Source organism: Haliotis rufescens, unplaced genomic scaffold (genome assembly GCF_023055435.1).
Source record: "Haliotis rufescens isolate VD_foot unplaced genomic scaffold, xgHalRufe1.0.p SCAF_5, whole genome shotgun sequence".
NCBI lineage: Eukaryota > Metazoa > Mollusca > Gastropoda > Lepetellida > Haliotidae > Haliotis > Haliotis rufescens.
The window spans coordinates 46,075,701-46,095,091 of NW_025964223.1; the positions used below are offsets into that span (position 1 = coordinate 46,075,701).

Below are 19,391 nucleotides of genomic sequence, written 5' to 3' on the forward strand. Positions count from 1 at the left end.
CCAAACTTTTCTTTCATGTAGATATGTTTGCTTCATATTAAATGCAGTACATCTAGCTATGTATTGTGTAGTTATGTACGTGTGCATCTATAGCATTGAGTAAGTGAGTTAGTTAGCAATATTTCACGGCGGGGACACCAGAAATTGGCTTCACACATTGTACCCTTGTCGGGAATCGAACACGGCCTTCGGTGTGACGAACGAACGTTTTAACCGCTTGGCTACCCGGGCACCCCCTGATAGTTGTCCAACGTAACCAGACTGTTCTATCATATCCAACCTCTATATATCCAACAATGAGTGAGTGAGTTGGGTTTAATGCCACTTTGAACAGTATTCTTGTTAGATCAGCGCGTGTCAGCTTAATGTGGGAGTTAAACGCCCAAACTGATGCAGGTCACAGACGTTTACCACTTCGGTGAAACCCACGAGCACTGGCATGGTACTGACAAACCAAGAAACATAATCGGGGCGAACGGGGATTCGAACCCGTTATAGGTTTCTGGCGAGCTATATATTTCACAATCAATGTGTAAAATTTTACAAATTTGCCCATTTGTTATATTATGATAATATGACAACGAATTCGTCAAAGTCGAAAGTCAATATATAGAGAGGTGAAATTTACTAGTGTACAGCAGCTATTAAATAGACAAATTAAAAAAAACAAACCGACACGAATTCTCTCCAACATGTGTTTGTTTTTTTCTTCAGGGAGAAGTCTTCTCCCTGAAGAAAAAAATATGTGTGTGTATATGAGTGTGTGTGCTTATAGTAAACGTTATGGGTAGAATGTGCTATAGGATTACGAACAAGATTAAGTACACAAATCTCACAAGTTCGGGAAAGGTTCCTGGATGTGATGGTGACGAGTGCTTGAAGATAGACAGCGCTTGTTTTACATGTCTGTTTCTTGAGACACTGTGCATAACTCTCAGCAGCCCTGACGAAATAATGTTAAACCTTTTAAATACATTTTGTCTCGATATTTGATGAATTCGAGAACATATTCTGCTTCATCTTCCCGAGACACGGGAATTAACTGACTGTAAAGGTCCAGGTTCGACCTTTGCCGAACTTGTCTGTAATTTCTAGACTCGACCTTAGCCCACCAGTAGCTATTGCGAGTTTTGTCCCTTCTATGCCCCTCCTATTGACCAATCAGATTCCACCTCTCAAGACGATGATCAAGATATATATTGTAATGAAACGGGTCTTACTTCGGGAAGTGCATCAAATCATGTAAGCACTTTGATTAAAAACATGAAAATACTAGTATTTGGAAAATATTTGTCAACGGCCAGATGACAGTACATATCCTTTGCAAACCCTGCAGTCGACCGAAATCAGCACGTTGAAATCCATGTTTTTTACGGACCGAATGTCGATTTCGTTACGCAGTTTTGATGACTATGCATAGACTCGTTAGTCCAGCCAAAATATAACTCCATAACTGCAGCCTAGTTCAGCAAGGGTGGAAACTGGACTTTTACAATCAGGTAACTCCCTTGACTCGGTAAGTTGATTCTGCTGCTAAGACTATGATAACCTTTCATTGTAATAGCGATACCAGCTGGTACTTACACACTTAGTCAGTAATGTACGTTACAATGTAGTCTGTCATACAGACCCTGAAACAAATATATGCAATACAGGCCATGCAAGTCTATAACGTTTGGCAAGTCTAGATTACTTCAGTATCAGAAAATGAAGAAAGTCAATGGCCTCCTTTTATTATATTTTATAACTATAATTTACCAACTGTTTGGAAATATGTTCATTTCAGAGACTAGATGTTAGTCTAGTTACAAAGGTTCAACGTCCAACAAAGACTGACACAACAGCTAAACAGCTAAACATGCACCAACGCGAGCAGATCCGTTTTGTCCGATACCGGCAGGAGTGGGATGCAAATATTTACTTACGCGCAGATTGTGTTGGTATTCCCGTTGGCGCCATCGACCGCTGTTACCACGGTACTACTGCATTCGTACATTTCGTTGGTGTCACAATGGACGGCTAGATAGGAATAAAGCATCACCAACGTTAACATCATCATCAACAATAACATGTACACACCGATTCAATATCCTGTCTTTCGCCTTCCTTAAATTGAGTTCATAAACTGCTGAGCATAAAACAGATTACACTTGCAAATTAGAATTATCAAAGCTTTACTAGGCTGAAAATAGTCGATGAACAACTGCAAACTTAAGTTCCAAACCACAAATATGATACTCGTATCATATATATCATCATCTTATATTTGTTTCATATTTAGTCATCATCAGACCGTCTCCGTATCAAGTGGTAGAGCGCGGCCCGGAGAGCGGAAGGTCCGGGTTTCGATACCCGGCCGCGTCATACCAAAAGACGTTAATAGATGGTTCTTGTTGTTACCCTGTCTGGCGGTCGGCATTAAGGGGCTAAAACAAGGGCTGGTCGGCTCGGAGTCAGTATACTGTGTCTGAGTGTGGCATTCATGTTAAACTGCGACATGGTATCTCAGTGGGCTAGCACTATAAATCGGCATTAGTCCGGCCTAGTACAAGGAGCCACACACACACACACACACACACACACGTGCATGCACGTCGCTATATAAGTGCAATACGCCATTTCACCTCACCTCACCTCATAACATAAACATAAAGAAGCGAGAACACTTTCCAAAAGAGACGTTTCAAAATCAGGGGTCAATTACATAAACCAAGGGTGCTTATCTTCGTATGCTACACACCCCAACCCAGTGAGAGACAGGCTGGGTTTACGACACTCTTGTGTCAATAATTGAACAACGTTATCGTGTTGTATGAACAACGTTATCGTGTTGTGTAAACAACGTTATGGTGTTGTAGGAAACAACTTTATCGTGTTGTATGAACAACATAATCGTGTTGTATGAACAACGTTATGGTGTTGTATGAACATCTTTATCATGTTGTATAAACAACATAGTCATGTTGTATGAACAACGCCAACGTTATGGAGTTGTATGAACAACATAATCGTGTTGTATGAACAACGTTATCATGTTGTATGAACAACGTAATCGTGGTGTATGAACAACGTTATCGTGTTGTATGAACAACATACTCATGTTGTATGAACAACGCCAACGTTATGGAGTTGTATGAACAACTTTATCGTGGTGTATGAACAAAGTACTCGTGGTGTATGAACAACGTTATCGTGTTGTATGAACAAAGTAATCGTGGTGTAAGAACAACGTTATCGTGTTGTATGAACAACGTTATCGTGTTGTATGAACAACGTTATCGTGTTGTATGAACAACGTTATCGTGTTGTATGAACAACGTTATCGTGTTGTATGAACAAAGTAATCGTGGTGTATGAACACCGTTATCGTGTTGTATGAACAACGTTATCGTGTTGTATGAACAACGTTATCGTGTTGTATGAACAACGTAATCGTGGTGTATGAACAACGTTATCGTGTTGTAAGAACAACGTATTCGTGGTGTGTGAACAACGTTATCGTGTTGTATGAACAACGTAATCGTGTTGTATGAACAACGTTATCGTGTTGTATGAACAACGTAATCGTGGTGTATGAACAACGTTATCGTGTTGTATGAACAAAGTAATCGTGGTGTATGAACAACGTTATCGTGTTGTATGAACAATGTAATCGTGGTGTATGAACCACGTTATCGTGTTGTATGAACAAAGTAATCGTGGTGTATGAACAACGTTATCGTGTTGTATGAACAAAGTAATCGTGTTGTATGAACAACGTTATCGTGTTGTATGAACAACGTTATCGTGTTGTATGAACAACGTAATCGTGAGGTAAACGCTTACCTGATGCAGTTGTAGTGTCACTGAACGCGACGTTCGCACCTGGAAATACATACACAACCAAAGTCTTTGATTAAAATTACCATACGTTCTGTTATAAGATTAGACATTATAAAATTGTAAAGACTTATAACGAAATTTCCCAAATACAATGATAATTTGGTCAGTGCGACATTTTTCAATTTGTCCATGTTTTATTAAGTCATATGTAAATACAATTTAGAGACGTCCCCATTTAACCATAGGTTGGGCCAAACCACTTAAATCTTACGTCTAACCCACGGCGGTTATTGTTTATCAGCAAACCTCTACATATTTCAATCCATATTTACATCTACCCTGGCACTAGCAACACAGGTAGAAGTCCCAGCTATGCATTTAAAAGGGGTTAAAAGCTATTTCATGTTATTGACTACTACAGTGAAATAGGAAATGCCGTAAAGATTAAAATACATTTTAAGAAATAAATTCGTCTGGAGTTTTCTGTCCGTTGTGGATCAACCGTTCAATGTGATCTCACCGTCACACGCTATTTTACAAAGTAGATATGTCATATATGGCATACAAAGTACAGTTTCTTGTAAGTGTATGCTTAATTTACATGTAATCCGATGCACAGTAATTGTGATTGATTCAATTGTTTCAGTCCTGAATAGAAAACGTCAACACTGAAGAATAATCAGTGTCGACTATCAGCCGAAACAAATTCCATTGGGCGTACAAGGTTTAAATGTAATCAGCGAAGAAACACACGACGTGCCGTCGCAAGTCATCTAAAACATTTTGAAGAATATCATCTTCTGGAACAACTTCCCAAATATTGTAAACGATGGACACTAAAAACGTGATTTTGTAATTCAAAAGTCACAATCGGTGTTTAAGAATATGGCAAAACATTGGTCCGATTTGGAATAAGGAGCTGTTGAATGTCTTTCCGGTTGAATGAAATTCATATTGAATGTGATTATCATCGAAAGAAAACCGAAACATGGCAATAAAACGTTGGAATCAAGAAAACTATTCTTTTACATTACTTCCATGAAAATAACATTTTGTTTTATCATGAATGACCGGTAATGTATAAAGATAATCCTCGTAATATTTATGTAAAGATAATTGTCCTAAGTTGCCTTGTCATTGCCAGCCTAGCCGTTAAAATAGGGTCGTCATACGTGAAAGATATGACTTGATTATTCACTACTGTGAGTTTTGAAACATGCAGCGACAGTAGATTATATCCTGCAGTTTTATCGTCACAGAGACAGTGGAATATATCATATAGTTTTGAGTCGTCACAGATACAGTTAAAATATATCCTGCAGTTTTTTCGCCACGCAGACAGTAGAATATATCATACATTTTTGTGTCGTCACAGATACAGTTAAAATATATCCTTCAGTTTTGTCGTCACAGAGACAGTAGAATATATCATACATTTTTGTGTCGTCACAGAGACAGTAGAATATATCATACATTTTTGTTTCGTCACAGAGACAGTAGAATATATCCTTCAGTTTTGTTTCGTCACAGAGACAGTAGAATATATCCTTCAGTTTTATCGTCACAGAGACAGTAGAATATATCCTTCAGTTTTATCGTCACAGAGACAGTAGAATATATCCTTCAGTTTTGTTTAGTCACAGAGACAGTAGAATATATCCTTCAGTTTTATCGTCACAGAGACAGTAGAATATATCCTTCAGTTTTGTTTTGTTACAGAGACAGTAGAATTTATCATACATTTGTGTGTCGTGACGGAGACAATAGAGACAGTAAAATATATCCTTCAGTTTTATCGCCACAGAGACAGTAGAATATATCATACATTTTTGTTTCGTCACAGAGACAGTAGAATATATCCTTCAGTTTTGTTTCGTCACAGAGACAGTAGAATATATCCTTCAGTTTTATCGTCACAGAGACAGTAGAATATATCCTTCAGTTTTGTTTCGTCACAGAGACAGTAGAATATATCATACATTTTTGTTTCGTCACAGAGACAGTAGAATATATCCTTCAGTTTTATCGTCACAGAGACAGTAGAATATATCATACATTTTTGTTTCGTCACAGAGACAGTAGAATATATCCTTCAGTTTTATCGTCACAGAGACAGTAGAATATATCCTTCAGTTTTGTCGTCACAGAGACAGTAGAATAAATCATACATTTGTGTGTCGTGACGGAGACAATAGAGACAGTAAAATATATCCCGCAGTTTTGTCGTCACAGAGACTACAATACACCTGAAAGTTATACCGTATCATCATATCGTATCATTATATCATACCGTTTTGTCACCACAGACACAGTAGAATCTATCATTCAGTTTTATCGTCAAATATATAGTAGATATGCCATACGGGTTTACAGTACTAGATATATGATGCAGTTTTATCTTCAAAGATAAGTAGAATTTATCATGTAGTTTTATTGTCACAGAGACAGTAGATTGTAGCAACAGTTTTAGCATCAAATGTCCAAATGAATATAAAAAAAATCAACGCCAGAGTACAACCAAGTCTCGATCTTCCGACGAACAAATTCCATTGGGCGTAAAGAAAAAAATAAATTGTGAACTATATATTAATTGAACACTGAAAATCAGTAACGACACCTGGCGTCCGCGAAACGGCCATTTTGGAGCGAGCTGTCGATAATGTGAAACACAACAAGCGGAAGTAGGCCACACAATCCCGTTCTAAGACCCAAATACCCAAACATACGAGACAGGCAATTAGCAGCGTTTTAAAGAAACATTGTTTTCAAGTGAAATCTTCTATGACATGAATCAACCCCACTTTACCTGCCACGACCAATATACTTGTATACAGCAGCTCTTTCAACATGGTGGCTCCAACACTGACACACCCTCTAACGTTGAGCTGCCGTCAGATTACACAATGACCTGGCTGAAGCATTATTGCGACACTTCCTCCTGGTATTTATAAAAAAGCCTGTTCGGCGAGCTAGCCCGTGATATATCGACATATTGACACGGCGTCCTATTGACACGAGCTATGTCTGTTTAACATGGGGGTTAGGATTACGGTAACGGGTACTCAACGTTTTCCAGACAATCCTTCAAAGATGTGCCAGATATTAACCTGAGCAACGCCCTATTCCTCAGTCTCATATATACAGTCGTATGTGTACAACGTTTCTTGCAGAGGCATTCCATCTATTGACATTGTACAGAATGTTGACTGTTATAAGTATTTATTGTTTTAATCACTGAGTGCATGCACATGTGTACACAACGAAACCCCGTTAATCCGGACTATCCCGTTCTCATTGTCCCACCCGGATTAAACAAGTGCCCGGATTAAGGAGTTATTGGTTTGGACTAATGTCGTATACCCCGATGTCCCACAATAAGCGTCCGAAAGCGGGGTGTCCGGATTATAGAGGTCACTGTACCAATGATCGTCCACGCTGTGTATTTTGTTCCTTCTTCCAAATATCCAAATGTACTTCACCGTTTTCCTTTGTTATGACCATATCTCTGATTTTAATAATTATATTTATGGCCACCGGGCAACGCTTTGTGTGAAATTGCGTATACCTTCGGAACTTCTGCCATGAACTTTGAACTATGGGCGTGAACATGATAGGCTGTGTGCCCATATTTGGTGCTGTGTCGGATGGAGCTCTTGGAAGTACTCAGTGTTGGGTGCATACAGATCATTGTCTCAATACAAGAAGTGACAGACAAGTGTGTGTGTGTGTGTGGGTGTGTTCGCGCGTATCTCTGTGTGTGCGTGTGTGTGTGCGTGCGTGCATGTTTGTGTGTGCGCATGTGTGTTTCTGTGTGTGTGTATCTGTGTGTGCGTGTGTGTATCTGTATGTGTGTGCGTGTGTCAGTGTGTGTGTATGTGTGTGCGTGTTTGTGCGTGCGTGCATGCATGTTTGAGTGCGCATGTGTGTTTCTGTGCGTGTGTATCTCTGTGTGTGCGTGTGTGTATCTGTATGTGTGTGCGTATGTCAGTGTGTGTGTATGTGTGTGCGTGTTTGTGCGTGCGTGCGTGCATGTTTGTGTGTGCGCATGTGTGTTTCTGTGCGTGTGTATCTCTGTGTGTGCGTGTGTGTATCTGTATGTGTGTGCGTATGTCAGTGTGTGTGTATGTGTGTGCGTGTTTGTGCGTGCGTGCATGCATGTTTGTGTGTGCGCATGTGTGTTTCTGTGCGTGTGTATCTCTGTGTGTGCGTGTGTGTATCTGTATGTGTGTGCGTATGTCAGTGTGTGTGTATGTGTGTGCGTGTTTGTGCGTGCGTGCATGCATGTTTGTGTGTGCGCATGTGTGTTTCTGTGCGTGTGTATCTCTGTGTGTGCGTGTGCGTGTGCGTGTACGTATATATTTATCATGTGGTGTTATTGTCACAGAGACAGTAGATTGTAGCATACATTTGTATCATCAAATGTCCAAATAAATATTTTAAAAAATCAACACCAGTCTCGATTTTCCGACGAACAAATTCCATTGGGCGTAAAGATAAAAAATAGTGGTGAACTATATATTAATTGAACACTGAAAATCAGTAACGACACCTGGCGTGTGTATCTGTATTTGTGTGCGTGTGTGTATGTGTGTCTGTGTGAGTTTGCGTATATATACTGAACCAAATTAAAAACTTCACAATCCTAAAATTTGAACATTTTGGCCAGTTATCATTGTTGGACCTTATTGTGTATTTAAACAGTAATGGCCACGTATTGTCTTCAGATAACACCCGTTTTTGTGCAGGTGAATCGATCAAAATCATGTGCACAGCACTATAGTGGCAAAAGTGTTTTTTCACGTGCAACTGATCACGTGGCCATAATAAGGCACGTGTTTTCAACCATACTTGTTAGCAGTCATTAACAAAAAAGAAAAAAACACAAGAAAACAAAAGTCTTTACGGCCATTGGTCATGCCACGCCTTTCAAATGTGCAACGTGAACGTGCCATCGGCATGTTGCAGACGGGAACGTCCGTAGCTGAAGTCGCAAGGACGATGGGTTGTAGTCGACGGACTCTTTATGATTTACAGACGCGTCTACAGCAAACGGGTACCACCGCTGATCGCCCTCGTCCAGGCCGACCACGTGTGACGTCACATGCAGAGGATCGTCAGATTGTCTTACGTCACCACCGTAACCGATTTTTGACGGCTACCTCAACCAGAAATGAACTGTTTAGGGGTAGACTGAGTGCGCAAACTGTTCGAAACCGTCTGAGAACTGCTCACCTTCAAGCACGACGGCCATACTGCGGGCCGATTCTGACTCAATTACACAGACGTCAACGTCAATTGTGGGCACAGCGACACTTACGATGGACTCAGAGAAATTGGAATCAAGTCGTCTTCAGTGATGAATCCCGATTTAATCTTCGATATGCTGAAGGTAGGGCGAGGGTGTGGAGGCGCCGTCATGAACGTTACGCCCAGTGTTGTGTACAGGAAGTTGACAGATTTCGAGGCGGAAGTGTCATGGTGTGGGGTGCTTTCTGTGGCAATGCACGTTCCAGGCTTCTTGTCATCCGTGGCAACCTCAACGCTGCTGCTTACCGCGACCAGGTACTGGCACCAGAACTTCTGCCTTTTATGGCAGCACATGCACCCGGTTTGATCTTCCAACACGACAATGCCAGACCCCACACAGCAATTTTGACAAGGAATTTCCTTCAGAATGCGGGAGTCAACGTCATCGACTGGCCGTCAAGGTCTCCCGACCTCAATCCCATCGAACACGTCTGGGATGCTCTTGGCAGAAGTCTGCGCATTCTCCAGAACCAAACACAGAATTTGGTCCTTGCGCAGGCGTTGTTTTCGGCAGTTGTCAACGCACATGGTGGCCATACACGCTACTGAACTTGTGTGCCATCAGATTCTCGTGCTTGGGACTTATGATTTAAACTGTTGATGTTATTACCGAATACCGTAGATGCTTGAAACAAATTATGATTACCACCGTTAATTAAAATCCTTCTTTGGACATTAATGATTAAAAATAACCTTGTCTGATACATTTGTTCGTTGTATATCATGTATGGGATTACTTTTAAAAATGTGAAGTTTTTAATTTGACACGGTATATATATATAATATATATATATGTATGTCTATGTGTATCTGTGCGTGTGCGTGGGCGCATGTGTGTATCTGTATGTGAAACTTCTTAGAGAGATTACAAAATGTTCGGTTTGTAAGAATATAAATTAAACATAACAAATATATTTTTATTTACAATTCCATGTCAACGCCGAAGTTGCCCGTATATTGGCAAATCAAAACGTGTAATTTCTCGACGGTGGGACAAGTATCGTCAAACGGGTGGGGTTACAATGAGTGAGTGGGGACTTGGGTTTTAACGCCGCTTTTAACATTATTCCAGTTATATCACGACGGGTATGGTGCTGACAAACCTAGAAACATAATCGGGGCGAACCGGGAATCGAACCCACAATCATAGGTTTCTGGCGTGTCCAAGGGACGCAACTCTGCACAGCGAATTGCGACGCCTTAGACGACTGGGCCACCCGTTCCCCCTGGTTACAATGAGACCTGGGTGAGGCGGGCCTAACAAAAACGACGTCTAGACAAGATATTCTCATTACATTAATTGCACAACGCAATAGATTCAAATCTCCTATTATCAATAGAGAATTCCGTGTAATATCAAGGAGAATTGCAACATCGACCGTTAAAAACCTGCTCCATGCAGCTCGCCTGAAAGCAAGGCGTCATGTGAAGGGTGTGACCCCAACAGCTTACCATAGGCGGCAAACATTGGGTAGGCTAGGCAACACCAGGGACGGGAGTCAGACTCGGTGACTTTCCTGATAGTGTGTCCTCGTACCTCGACGGCATGGATCGTTGCTCCAATAGTCAACATCCATTTTATTCCAGCAGCTCTAACTTATGTTGTACATTTCATAACTTTTGAGGTACAATCGAGATCGGTCATTCATGGAAGATTTCAAAGAGCGTAATACAACTCTTGCACAAATGTCGTTTGACCCGGGTTACAACTTTTAAGGTATTAGTAAGGGCGTTAAAAAGGTAAGTGACCTTAGAAAATAATGTCCGGTGCAATTCCTTACTTTTGCCTTGCTTTTGCATGTGTTTGTAGCTGATGCCACACTGGGGCAGTATAAGCTCACATTTTTCGCGAACACCTGGAACACCTGGTATCATAATTGTTTGTTTATGATTCACAAAGATCTGCTCATTATATAGTCGGAATCGAACAATGGATTTTGCTTTTAACAGAAATTTCTTATAAATTTGGAAAAGATTTCGCTTTAATGTTTCGTTTTACAACCTACATGTTCATCTTGTTTACTTTTGAGTAACAAAATGAAACACATCCCAACTACATTCCTACAAAGCTAAATTCAATATACCATACGCAGACATCAACTTGCCCTTCTTTCATCAGTGACGTTCACAAGACGCATGAGATAACATATTCCTTTCACGAATCAATACAACCCATACAGTGACCGCATACTGTTACCATTATGTACGTCATCCAATGAATGTGCGAATACTTGACCCAAATGATATCGTTGCCTCTAGATGTTTGGATAACCTGTATACCCGTGTACACTAATTTTCCACTGACACGTTTTCGTTCAACACTTAAAAGAGACCTGCAGTGGTAGACAAGACTTTTTACTTGTTTTCCTTGGTAACATGAATAGTGTTCTTCGGAAAAAATAAATTGGTGAGAAACTATCCAAAATGACGTGTTTCCATGACGACAGGATATATTTTATGTCTGTGAAAGCTTTTTTAACAAATTTAACTTAGGAGCATATATGCTGAATTAAATTTAATAACCGTCGGTCTTTTCATTTAAATCCACAGTCGTATATTATCATATTTACCGTGCAGTCGCTTGCGAATATTTACACATCCACACAAACTGATATAGATAGTTAAAAACTGCCCCGCACCATGCGTGAGTGAGTGAGTTGGGTTTAACGCCGCTTTTAACAGTATTCACGGCGTATCAGCTTAATGTTGGAGGAAAGCCCGAAGTGATGCAGGTCTCAGACGTTTACCACTTCTAGATTGACTCAACACTTCTATGCCTGAGGCTCTCAAAAAAGTTATATTCTGCTCTGTGGCCATGATATATGATACTATATATAGTATGCTAGTCAAAACGTTTTCCATGCTGTGGTCCTGTCAGGACTTTATAATTAACCCCCCCAAAACGATTATTAATATGTACATTTCGTTTTTTTGTAATTTTACTATTGCTTGTTATTATTAGGGAAGTAGATATTACTTAAATCAAGTCTCATCAGTTTTTACTTATAAATGCATCATCAATTAGTTATACACATACACGTGCCGACGATTGGTTTCCGACATGAACAGTGCTTTGGGGAAACACACAACCAATTACATTGTTGGGAAGATATTCACATGGTAATAACATGTACTTCGAATGGCAACGATTGATAGGAATAAAAAGAAAATCCTTACACATCGTCTTAAAGGTTTTGCCTGAGAGGTCTGGTTTATTCTCATACGCGTGGATGTATGATGTAGCATCGCATTGCGTCAGGCCCAGCATACACGTCTTGAATTTCCGAAAGGCCCTGAAAACAGAAGGTTGACATGTTCTAGCCAATCACTGATGGAAGCATAGACAGCTAGATATTAGTTGTGTCCAAATGTTGACATGACCCGTTAAGATCCGGGTCAGAATATGTCTTAGTGTTCCATGTTTGACGTAAAGGGCGACTAATGGGATCGGGTGGTCAGGCTCACTTACTTGACTGATGCATTACATCGTCTCCCAATTGCGTGGATGCTCATGATATCAATCTCTGGATTGTCTGGCCCGGGATCGATTAATTCCTGACCGCCGTCATATAGCTTGAATATTGCTGAGTGCGGCGTTAAACAGTGTGTAGAGTAGAGTGTAGAGTTAAACAGCAAACAAAAAAACCATTTTGCGTCAGTTGTGACCACATGTTGACATCATCAATCCAATCACTGATAGAAGGGAATCAATCAGTAGCTAGCTATTGTATTAGTTGATACTTCATGCTGACATCTTCAAACCAATGATTGATAGAAGGGAATAAATCAGTAGCTAGATATTGTATTAGTTGTTGCTACATGTTGACACCTTCAAACCAATCATTGATAGAAGGGAATAAATCAGTAGCTAGCTATTGTATTAGTTGTTGCTACATGTTGACATCTTCAAACTCTAAAAACTACGTATTGACATCTTAATGACTATGGTCATTATCCGAAATTCATGACGCGGTAATTTTGGAACTGCTGTGGTTATTTGCTTGTTTGTTTAATGCCGCACTCTTATATTCCAGACCCGTGAAGATCCGGGGTAGAATAGGTCTTCAGCAACGCATGCTTGCCGTAAAAGGCAACTATGCTGTCATAAGAGGCGACTAACGGGATCGGGTGGTCAGGCTCCCTGACTTGGTCGATGCATGTTTTCGTATCCCAATTGAGTGGATCGATGCTCATGATGTCAATCAGTGGATTGTCTGGCGCAGACTCGATAATGTACAGACATAGCTGGAATATTGCTGAGTGAGGCGTTAAAAAACAAACAAACAAACAAACCCCTTATATTCCAACCGTGTGACGGCTGTCTGCAAATAATCGAGTCTCGACCAGACAATCCAGTCATATAGTGTTGCAACTTCCAATTTGTTGATATATAACTCGATATAGTTTTTTCAGTTTGTTGCTTGTGTTATCAATGAGCAGACATTCGACACCCAAAGACATTTACTCTTTTACGCCACGCCCACAAAGCAAGACGAAATAACCAACTATTTGTCATGCTGTTTTACATACCTGCATATTGACGTTGTGCTGGTGCCCATCTCGGACGCAGAGATTGAGCAGGATGCTATAGCACTGAGGCCACATGACGCTTCGGTGTGAGCCACCAGTCCTGGAAAATCAACGGTGTTACACGTTCGTGTGTACTGCAGTACTCAACGTGTCATGGAGTTAATGTTATCGGGGGCACAGGTGGCACAGTAGGTGGCGCGGTTCGCTGTGCAGAGTTGCGTCCCTTGGACACGCCAGAAACCTATGAGTGAGGGTTCGAATCCCGGTTCGCCACGATTATGGTTCTAGGTTTGTCCGCATCATACCCGTGCTCGTGTGTTTCACCGAAGTGGTAAACGTCTGAGACCTGCATCACTTCGGGCTTTCCTCTCACATTAAGCTGACATTAAGCCGTGACATAACTGGAAAAATGTTTAAGCGGCGTTAAACCCAACTCACTAATGCTATCGCCACAGTAGTTACATGACATATACTTTATAACATATATAATATGATGCGTGCGTGTTTGTACATTAGATTGACATAATCTCTCCCTCACATGATTTATCAGTTAATTCCATATTGTCTTGCCGTTCTCTGATGGAAGCTCCCTAAAACTGCTAAGGCTATGTTTCAGCCACTATTTAAACGTGTGATAAATTCTGTCAACCTGTAGTCCATTTGCTCCAAAATCGTACCGATGAAATGCAATATAGATATAAATCCGAAAACAATTCGTCTTAGATGGCATGAAAGTTGTTGTTTTTTGTCCACACCAACCCGTCACCATAATTTCAGACATTGTCATCAAGTAGGGAAAATATTGTTTAACAAACTATCATGTAATTGTTGGTGATTCAATGCCTGCTGTTACAAGGGGGTCTGCGCAATAAACATAACAGCTGAAGGGCATCGCGGAAAACAGGGTGAGTCTAAAAAATCCTCTTTTATCATATGAAGCTTTTATTCCCGTCTCAACATTGTCAGTGCACCCCCTCCGACGCGCAGTAATCAAGAACGTGAAATACCAAGGTTTTCAAATCAGCTGTGAATTTCATTCATGTACCGTATTGTAATCATGATACATTGAGCTCGTTCTGTTTGTTTTATTATTATTTTGCATTTGAAATTAGTCGAATAGCAACAGTAAGAACATCACTAACATTGCTTTGAGAATAGTGTACAGATTCCCATTGTATATTCCGTTTAATAACTACCACAGAAAGATACTCTTCTGAATTAGACGTTTCATTTGCGAAGATTTCATTTCAGACAATACAGTAGTGGGTTGGCTCAACATGCGCGAATTTCACCGGCGAATGTAGGGCTGTTCAGTTTACAGTGCAGATCAGGCATTAATACACAAATAATTAAATGAGAGTTTGTCAAACAACTTTTTCTCTACTTCATGACCATATCTGAAATTATGGACAAAGAAACAACTTACATGCCATGTAAAACGAAGTCTTGCATTTGGATTTATATTTATTTTGCATTTCATCGGTACGATAGTGCAACAAACGGACTATAGAACGTTATGCTTTCATATTACATTTTTAATGTTTCTTTAAACTGACTTTCTAAGGTAAGTGACACGAAGGAATATGTGGCAAAAACACATGTGTTAGCCCCTTGCCCTTCCGTTCTGTTTGCCTATGTACCAGCCTACCGGTATCTCACCTGCGATAACAACGAAGCTTGTATAAAGGACGTTCCTCCACATAGTTGGTAATCTTACCGTTGACCCAGCTGTATTGAAATGGAAGCTGCCACCTAGCGGGTTTTGATATCAGAAATATTTCGAAATGCTCATTGCGAAATATAACAGGGCAGATTCATGATTAATGATAATGTGTTTGCGTAGATACTGTGACGAAATACGTCCCCTGTCACCTGTTGTAAGATCGGGTGTTCTGTGTAGTGGTCTATGGGAAGGGTTCTGTGTGTCGTGTTCTGTGTAGTGTTTTGTGCGTCGTGTTCTGTGTGGACTTTTGTGTTTTGTGTGTCGTGTTCTGTGTGTAGTGTTCTGTGTGAATGGTTCTGTGCGTCGTGTTTTGTGTCTCGTATTCTGTAGTGTTCTGTGTGAGGAGTTCTGTGTTTAGTGTTTGGTATGTACATGTATTGTTCTGTGTGGAAATGGTTCTGTGTGTAGTGTTCTGAGTGCAGGGTTCTGTGTGTCGTGTTCTGTGCGTCGTGTTCTGTGTCGTGTTCTGTGTGTTGTGTTGTGTGTAGTCTGTCGTGTTATGTGTGTCGTGTTCTGTGTGAAAGGTTCTATGTGTAGTGTTTGGTGTGTAGTGTTCTGTGTGAAGGGATCTGTGTGTAGTGTTCTGTGTGAAGGGTTATACCGAATAATTAAACAAGTGCCACCAAAACGTTTAGAAAGCTTACTAAAACTCTACAATCTCATACACCAATCTGGTTAGGTCCCTACACCATGGGAAGAAACATTGGTCATTCCAATACCAAAGTAAAACAAACCAGCCGACGAGGCCAACTCATTTAGACCAATCATCTTAACCTCTCATCTGTGCAAAACTATGGAGGCAATAGTTAAAAACCGGCTCCAGCATTACTTAGACCAAAACGATATAATGAACCAGAACCAATAAGCATCTTCCTAGACTTCACCAAAATATTTGATATGGTTTGGCACTATGGGCTTAAAAAAACCCTAAAAACCAGGACTAAATGGCCAAATAATTAACTATACACAGAATATTCTTACAAACCGCAACATACCGTGGGTATAGACTAAATGCTATCGGACGATCCTTGGCGGACGCCAAATTTGCATTCAAACATATCAGACATCAAACCCCTGTCCCGTACACACGTTTTAACATTTTCATATATACTACATAATAACTTCAACATTTTGGTCCATGTGCAGTAAATAATCTCCATAGTTTACACCTGTGTATAGAATAAAATGCTTTAGAAAAGTCAACAAATAATCCATAAAACCTTCCCTTTTTTGTTGTTGATATAGCGCTGTATCCTAAATTACAATATAAAGATATTATCATCTGTTGAATATCCTTCCTTAAATCCAGCCTGCGATTCTGAAATTTTATCCATGGTATTGGCCCAACACACAAGTCTCTTGTTAATAATAAAGTAAATATTTTACTGAAGATACACAAGAGAGTTATCCCTCTGTAGTAGTTGACATCATTAGAAGCACCTGCTTTATGGAGCAGAACTAAAATACCAATAGACCAAGTTTCCGGGAGGTGTACCTCATGAAACATCACATAAAATAACAATTCTAGGTATGGGACAAGTAAATCAGCCGAATGTATAAATAATTCAGAAATGGTGTCATCTATTCCTGGAGATTTGTTGCATTTTAAATGATGGATGCTGTTTAATATTTCCTCTTTTGTTAAAAGCATATTGAGAATATCCTCTGTAATATCTTTAATGACATCATCATTGGTACAATCATCTTGTAAGATTCTCGGACCAGTTGATGTTTGTTCACCAGCAAACAAATCTCTAAAATGTGCAAAAAAGTCGGCAATCTTAATATTATTTTGAACATAGCTTTCAGCTAGCTTTTAGCTTCAGGGTGAGCGGGAGATGAGGTGACTCTGCACGTGACTGGATAGAAAAGTCATTGGCAAGCTCAAACACTGCCGCAGATACAATTATATGATCTATTACACTTGCCCCATTTTGCCCAGTGAATGTATAATCCCTAATCTCACGGTCAGTTCCTGATCTTACGTTCATGACATGAACGGTGCATAACGAGCACAACTCTAACAAACATTTACCAAAGTTCTTTACATTCTTATCACTTGAGAAACGATTTAAACTAAAATAATCCCAGCTTGAGTTACCTCGCCCCAGCCCTTCGATATATTCAATAATGTCATCTTCTGCAAAATCCGACTTCGTACCTGTTCTGGCATTATAGTCTCCACCACAAATAACAATAGCACCTCTTAATTCGGATAAAATGTCCAACAAACTGTTTTGAAATATAGTGATGCCATTTTTACAATCAACAGATAAAATGGTGAGTGAGTTGGGTTTAACGCCGTTTTTAACAGTATTCCAGTTATATCACGGTGAGTCAGCTTAATGTGGGAGGACAGCCCGAAGTGATGCAGGTCTCAGACGTTTACCACTTCGGTGAAACCCACAAGCACGGGTATGGTGCTGACAAACCTAAAAACAATCGGGGCGACCCGATTTGAACCCACAATCATAGGTTTCTGGCGTGCCCAAGGGACGCAACTCTGCAGAGCGAATCGCGGCGCCTTAGACGACTGGGCCACCCGTGCCCCCGAGCGCTGCTGAGCCTGTAGTTGAAGTAGTTGCACCGGGAGACGGGGAAGGTGTCCTCTGTTACCGAACGGTTTCAGCAGCCAGTTACACATAGGATAGGTTGGGCTTCCTATCAAAGCGACAGGAAAATCAGCCTCAAAGTGTCTATCACCTACAAGTTAAATCCATTCTGGTGATGTTGTCAGAAGACGCCCTTGATCAATTGCAAACATTCTGGCATTATGGACGCGCCATAACCAGTCAATACACAGATCAGTAAATCTGTAGCAGACATCACATACAGCCAGCATAATGATCGAGTACCAGTCTTTGCGATTGGCATCTTCTGTGTGACAATAGCATGGACAATTGATGGGGGCTTGAGCTGCATCTATTGCACCAGCACAGTTTGGAAACTTCCATTTGTTCCCGAAACCAGTGAAAACGTTTTTGTGGTCGCGACCTTCAGGGCCCACTTGAACAAAACAACCTTAGCGCTACAATTATTGTAAATCCTTAAGATCGAGATCTTAGGCTTCGGCTAAAATCGCCATCCACTTACACAAAAAGACTGTAGGCTGAGATCATTATAAATTACAACTGAAACTTACAATGGGTCCGGACCAATCTTAAGTAGCTCAGTTCATTGTAGTCCCTGAATAAACTTGACAAAATGGCGTGCATGTCTTCTTTACGTTCAAACATTGCCTTTATATATGATTGAACTGTACGATTCGAATCGACACTTCAACAACACGAAGAACGCACCACAGATTTAACGTCAGAACATACTATTAATTGCGATAGTGAACCAGATAACTGTCGACCCGAGAGCTAAAATACCATTCTAACTCGACCCAATGCTGAAGGAAGTGTGTGACAACACAGCTTGTCGCTAATGGGGGAGGATTAAAATGTCGTCTGCAAGCGATTAGTAATGACCATGACCTTTTGGATAGCTCAAGGGCAGATAATCATAGTTTATACTTTAGATGGGAGCGGTTTTCCTTTGTATTTGCCATCGCCCGTAGAGTAGAATCTTCCCTGCCCAATGAATTAATGGTGTAAAATCGCTGATCTCCGTCTACGTTTCGTTTGGGTCCCTTTTGTGTCAATGATGTTTTCTGCAGTCTATCATTGCAATAATCTGCAATTAAATACAAGCATAAGTGCACAATCATGCAGGTTCCTTGCTCATTCTTAAATCTGAAATCGAGTGGAACAAGGGACGAGCGGTTTTCAGGTATGACCTTTAAATAAATGCACGTATTCATCAAACAAAAAAGTACATATGATCGATGAGACATTTAAATTTGAAAAAAAATACCTTAAAAAGTAAATGCGAAGTTGAAAAGTTCACACGCAGTGATTATATACTAACCCAAAAATGAAACTGCATTTAAATAATTAAAATAATACAAAAAGTATAAATCACAGGAATAAGAGATGTAATTTAAAACCTGAATGTGCATGAGTGA

At 40.3% G+C, this 19,391-nt stretch overlaps 1 protein-coding gene across 3 annotated transcripts in view; it reads right to left on the reverse strand.

Annotated features, from left to right (window-relative positions):
• The window catches only part of LOC124137197 (platelet binding protein GspB-like), a 38,790-nt gene extending 23,406 nt beyond the window's left edge, over positions 1 to 15,384 (reverse strand). For 2 of the 3 annotated variants that reach the window (XM_048384655.1, XM_048384654.1), the window contains exons 1-6: positions 15,319 to 15,384; positions 13,660 to 13,759; positions 12,307 to 12,422; positions 3,826 to 3,864; positions 1,926 to 2,019; positions 837 to 943 (exon numbers count right to left, since the gene is read on the reverse strand). In XM_048384655.1, the coding sequence (XP_048240612.1) occupies positions 837 to 943; positions 1,926 to 2,019; positions 3,826 to 3,864; positions 12,307 to 12,422; positions 13,660 to 13,759; positions 15,319 to 15,361 (499 nt within the window). In that variant the 5' untranslated portion in view covers positions 15,362 to 15,384. Of the gene's footprint in view, positions 1 to 836; positions 944 to 1,925; positions 2,020 to 3,825; positions 3,865 to 6,628; positions 6,730 to 12,306; positions 12,423 to 13,659; positions 13,760 to 15,318 lie in introns of those variants that run through there. The other variant, XM_048384656.1, reaches the window with a different exon arrangement.
• Between the last annotated feature and the right edge of the window lie 4,007 nt (positions 15,385 to 19,391).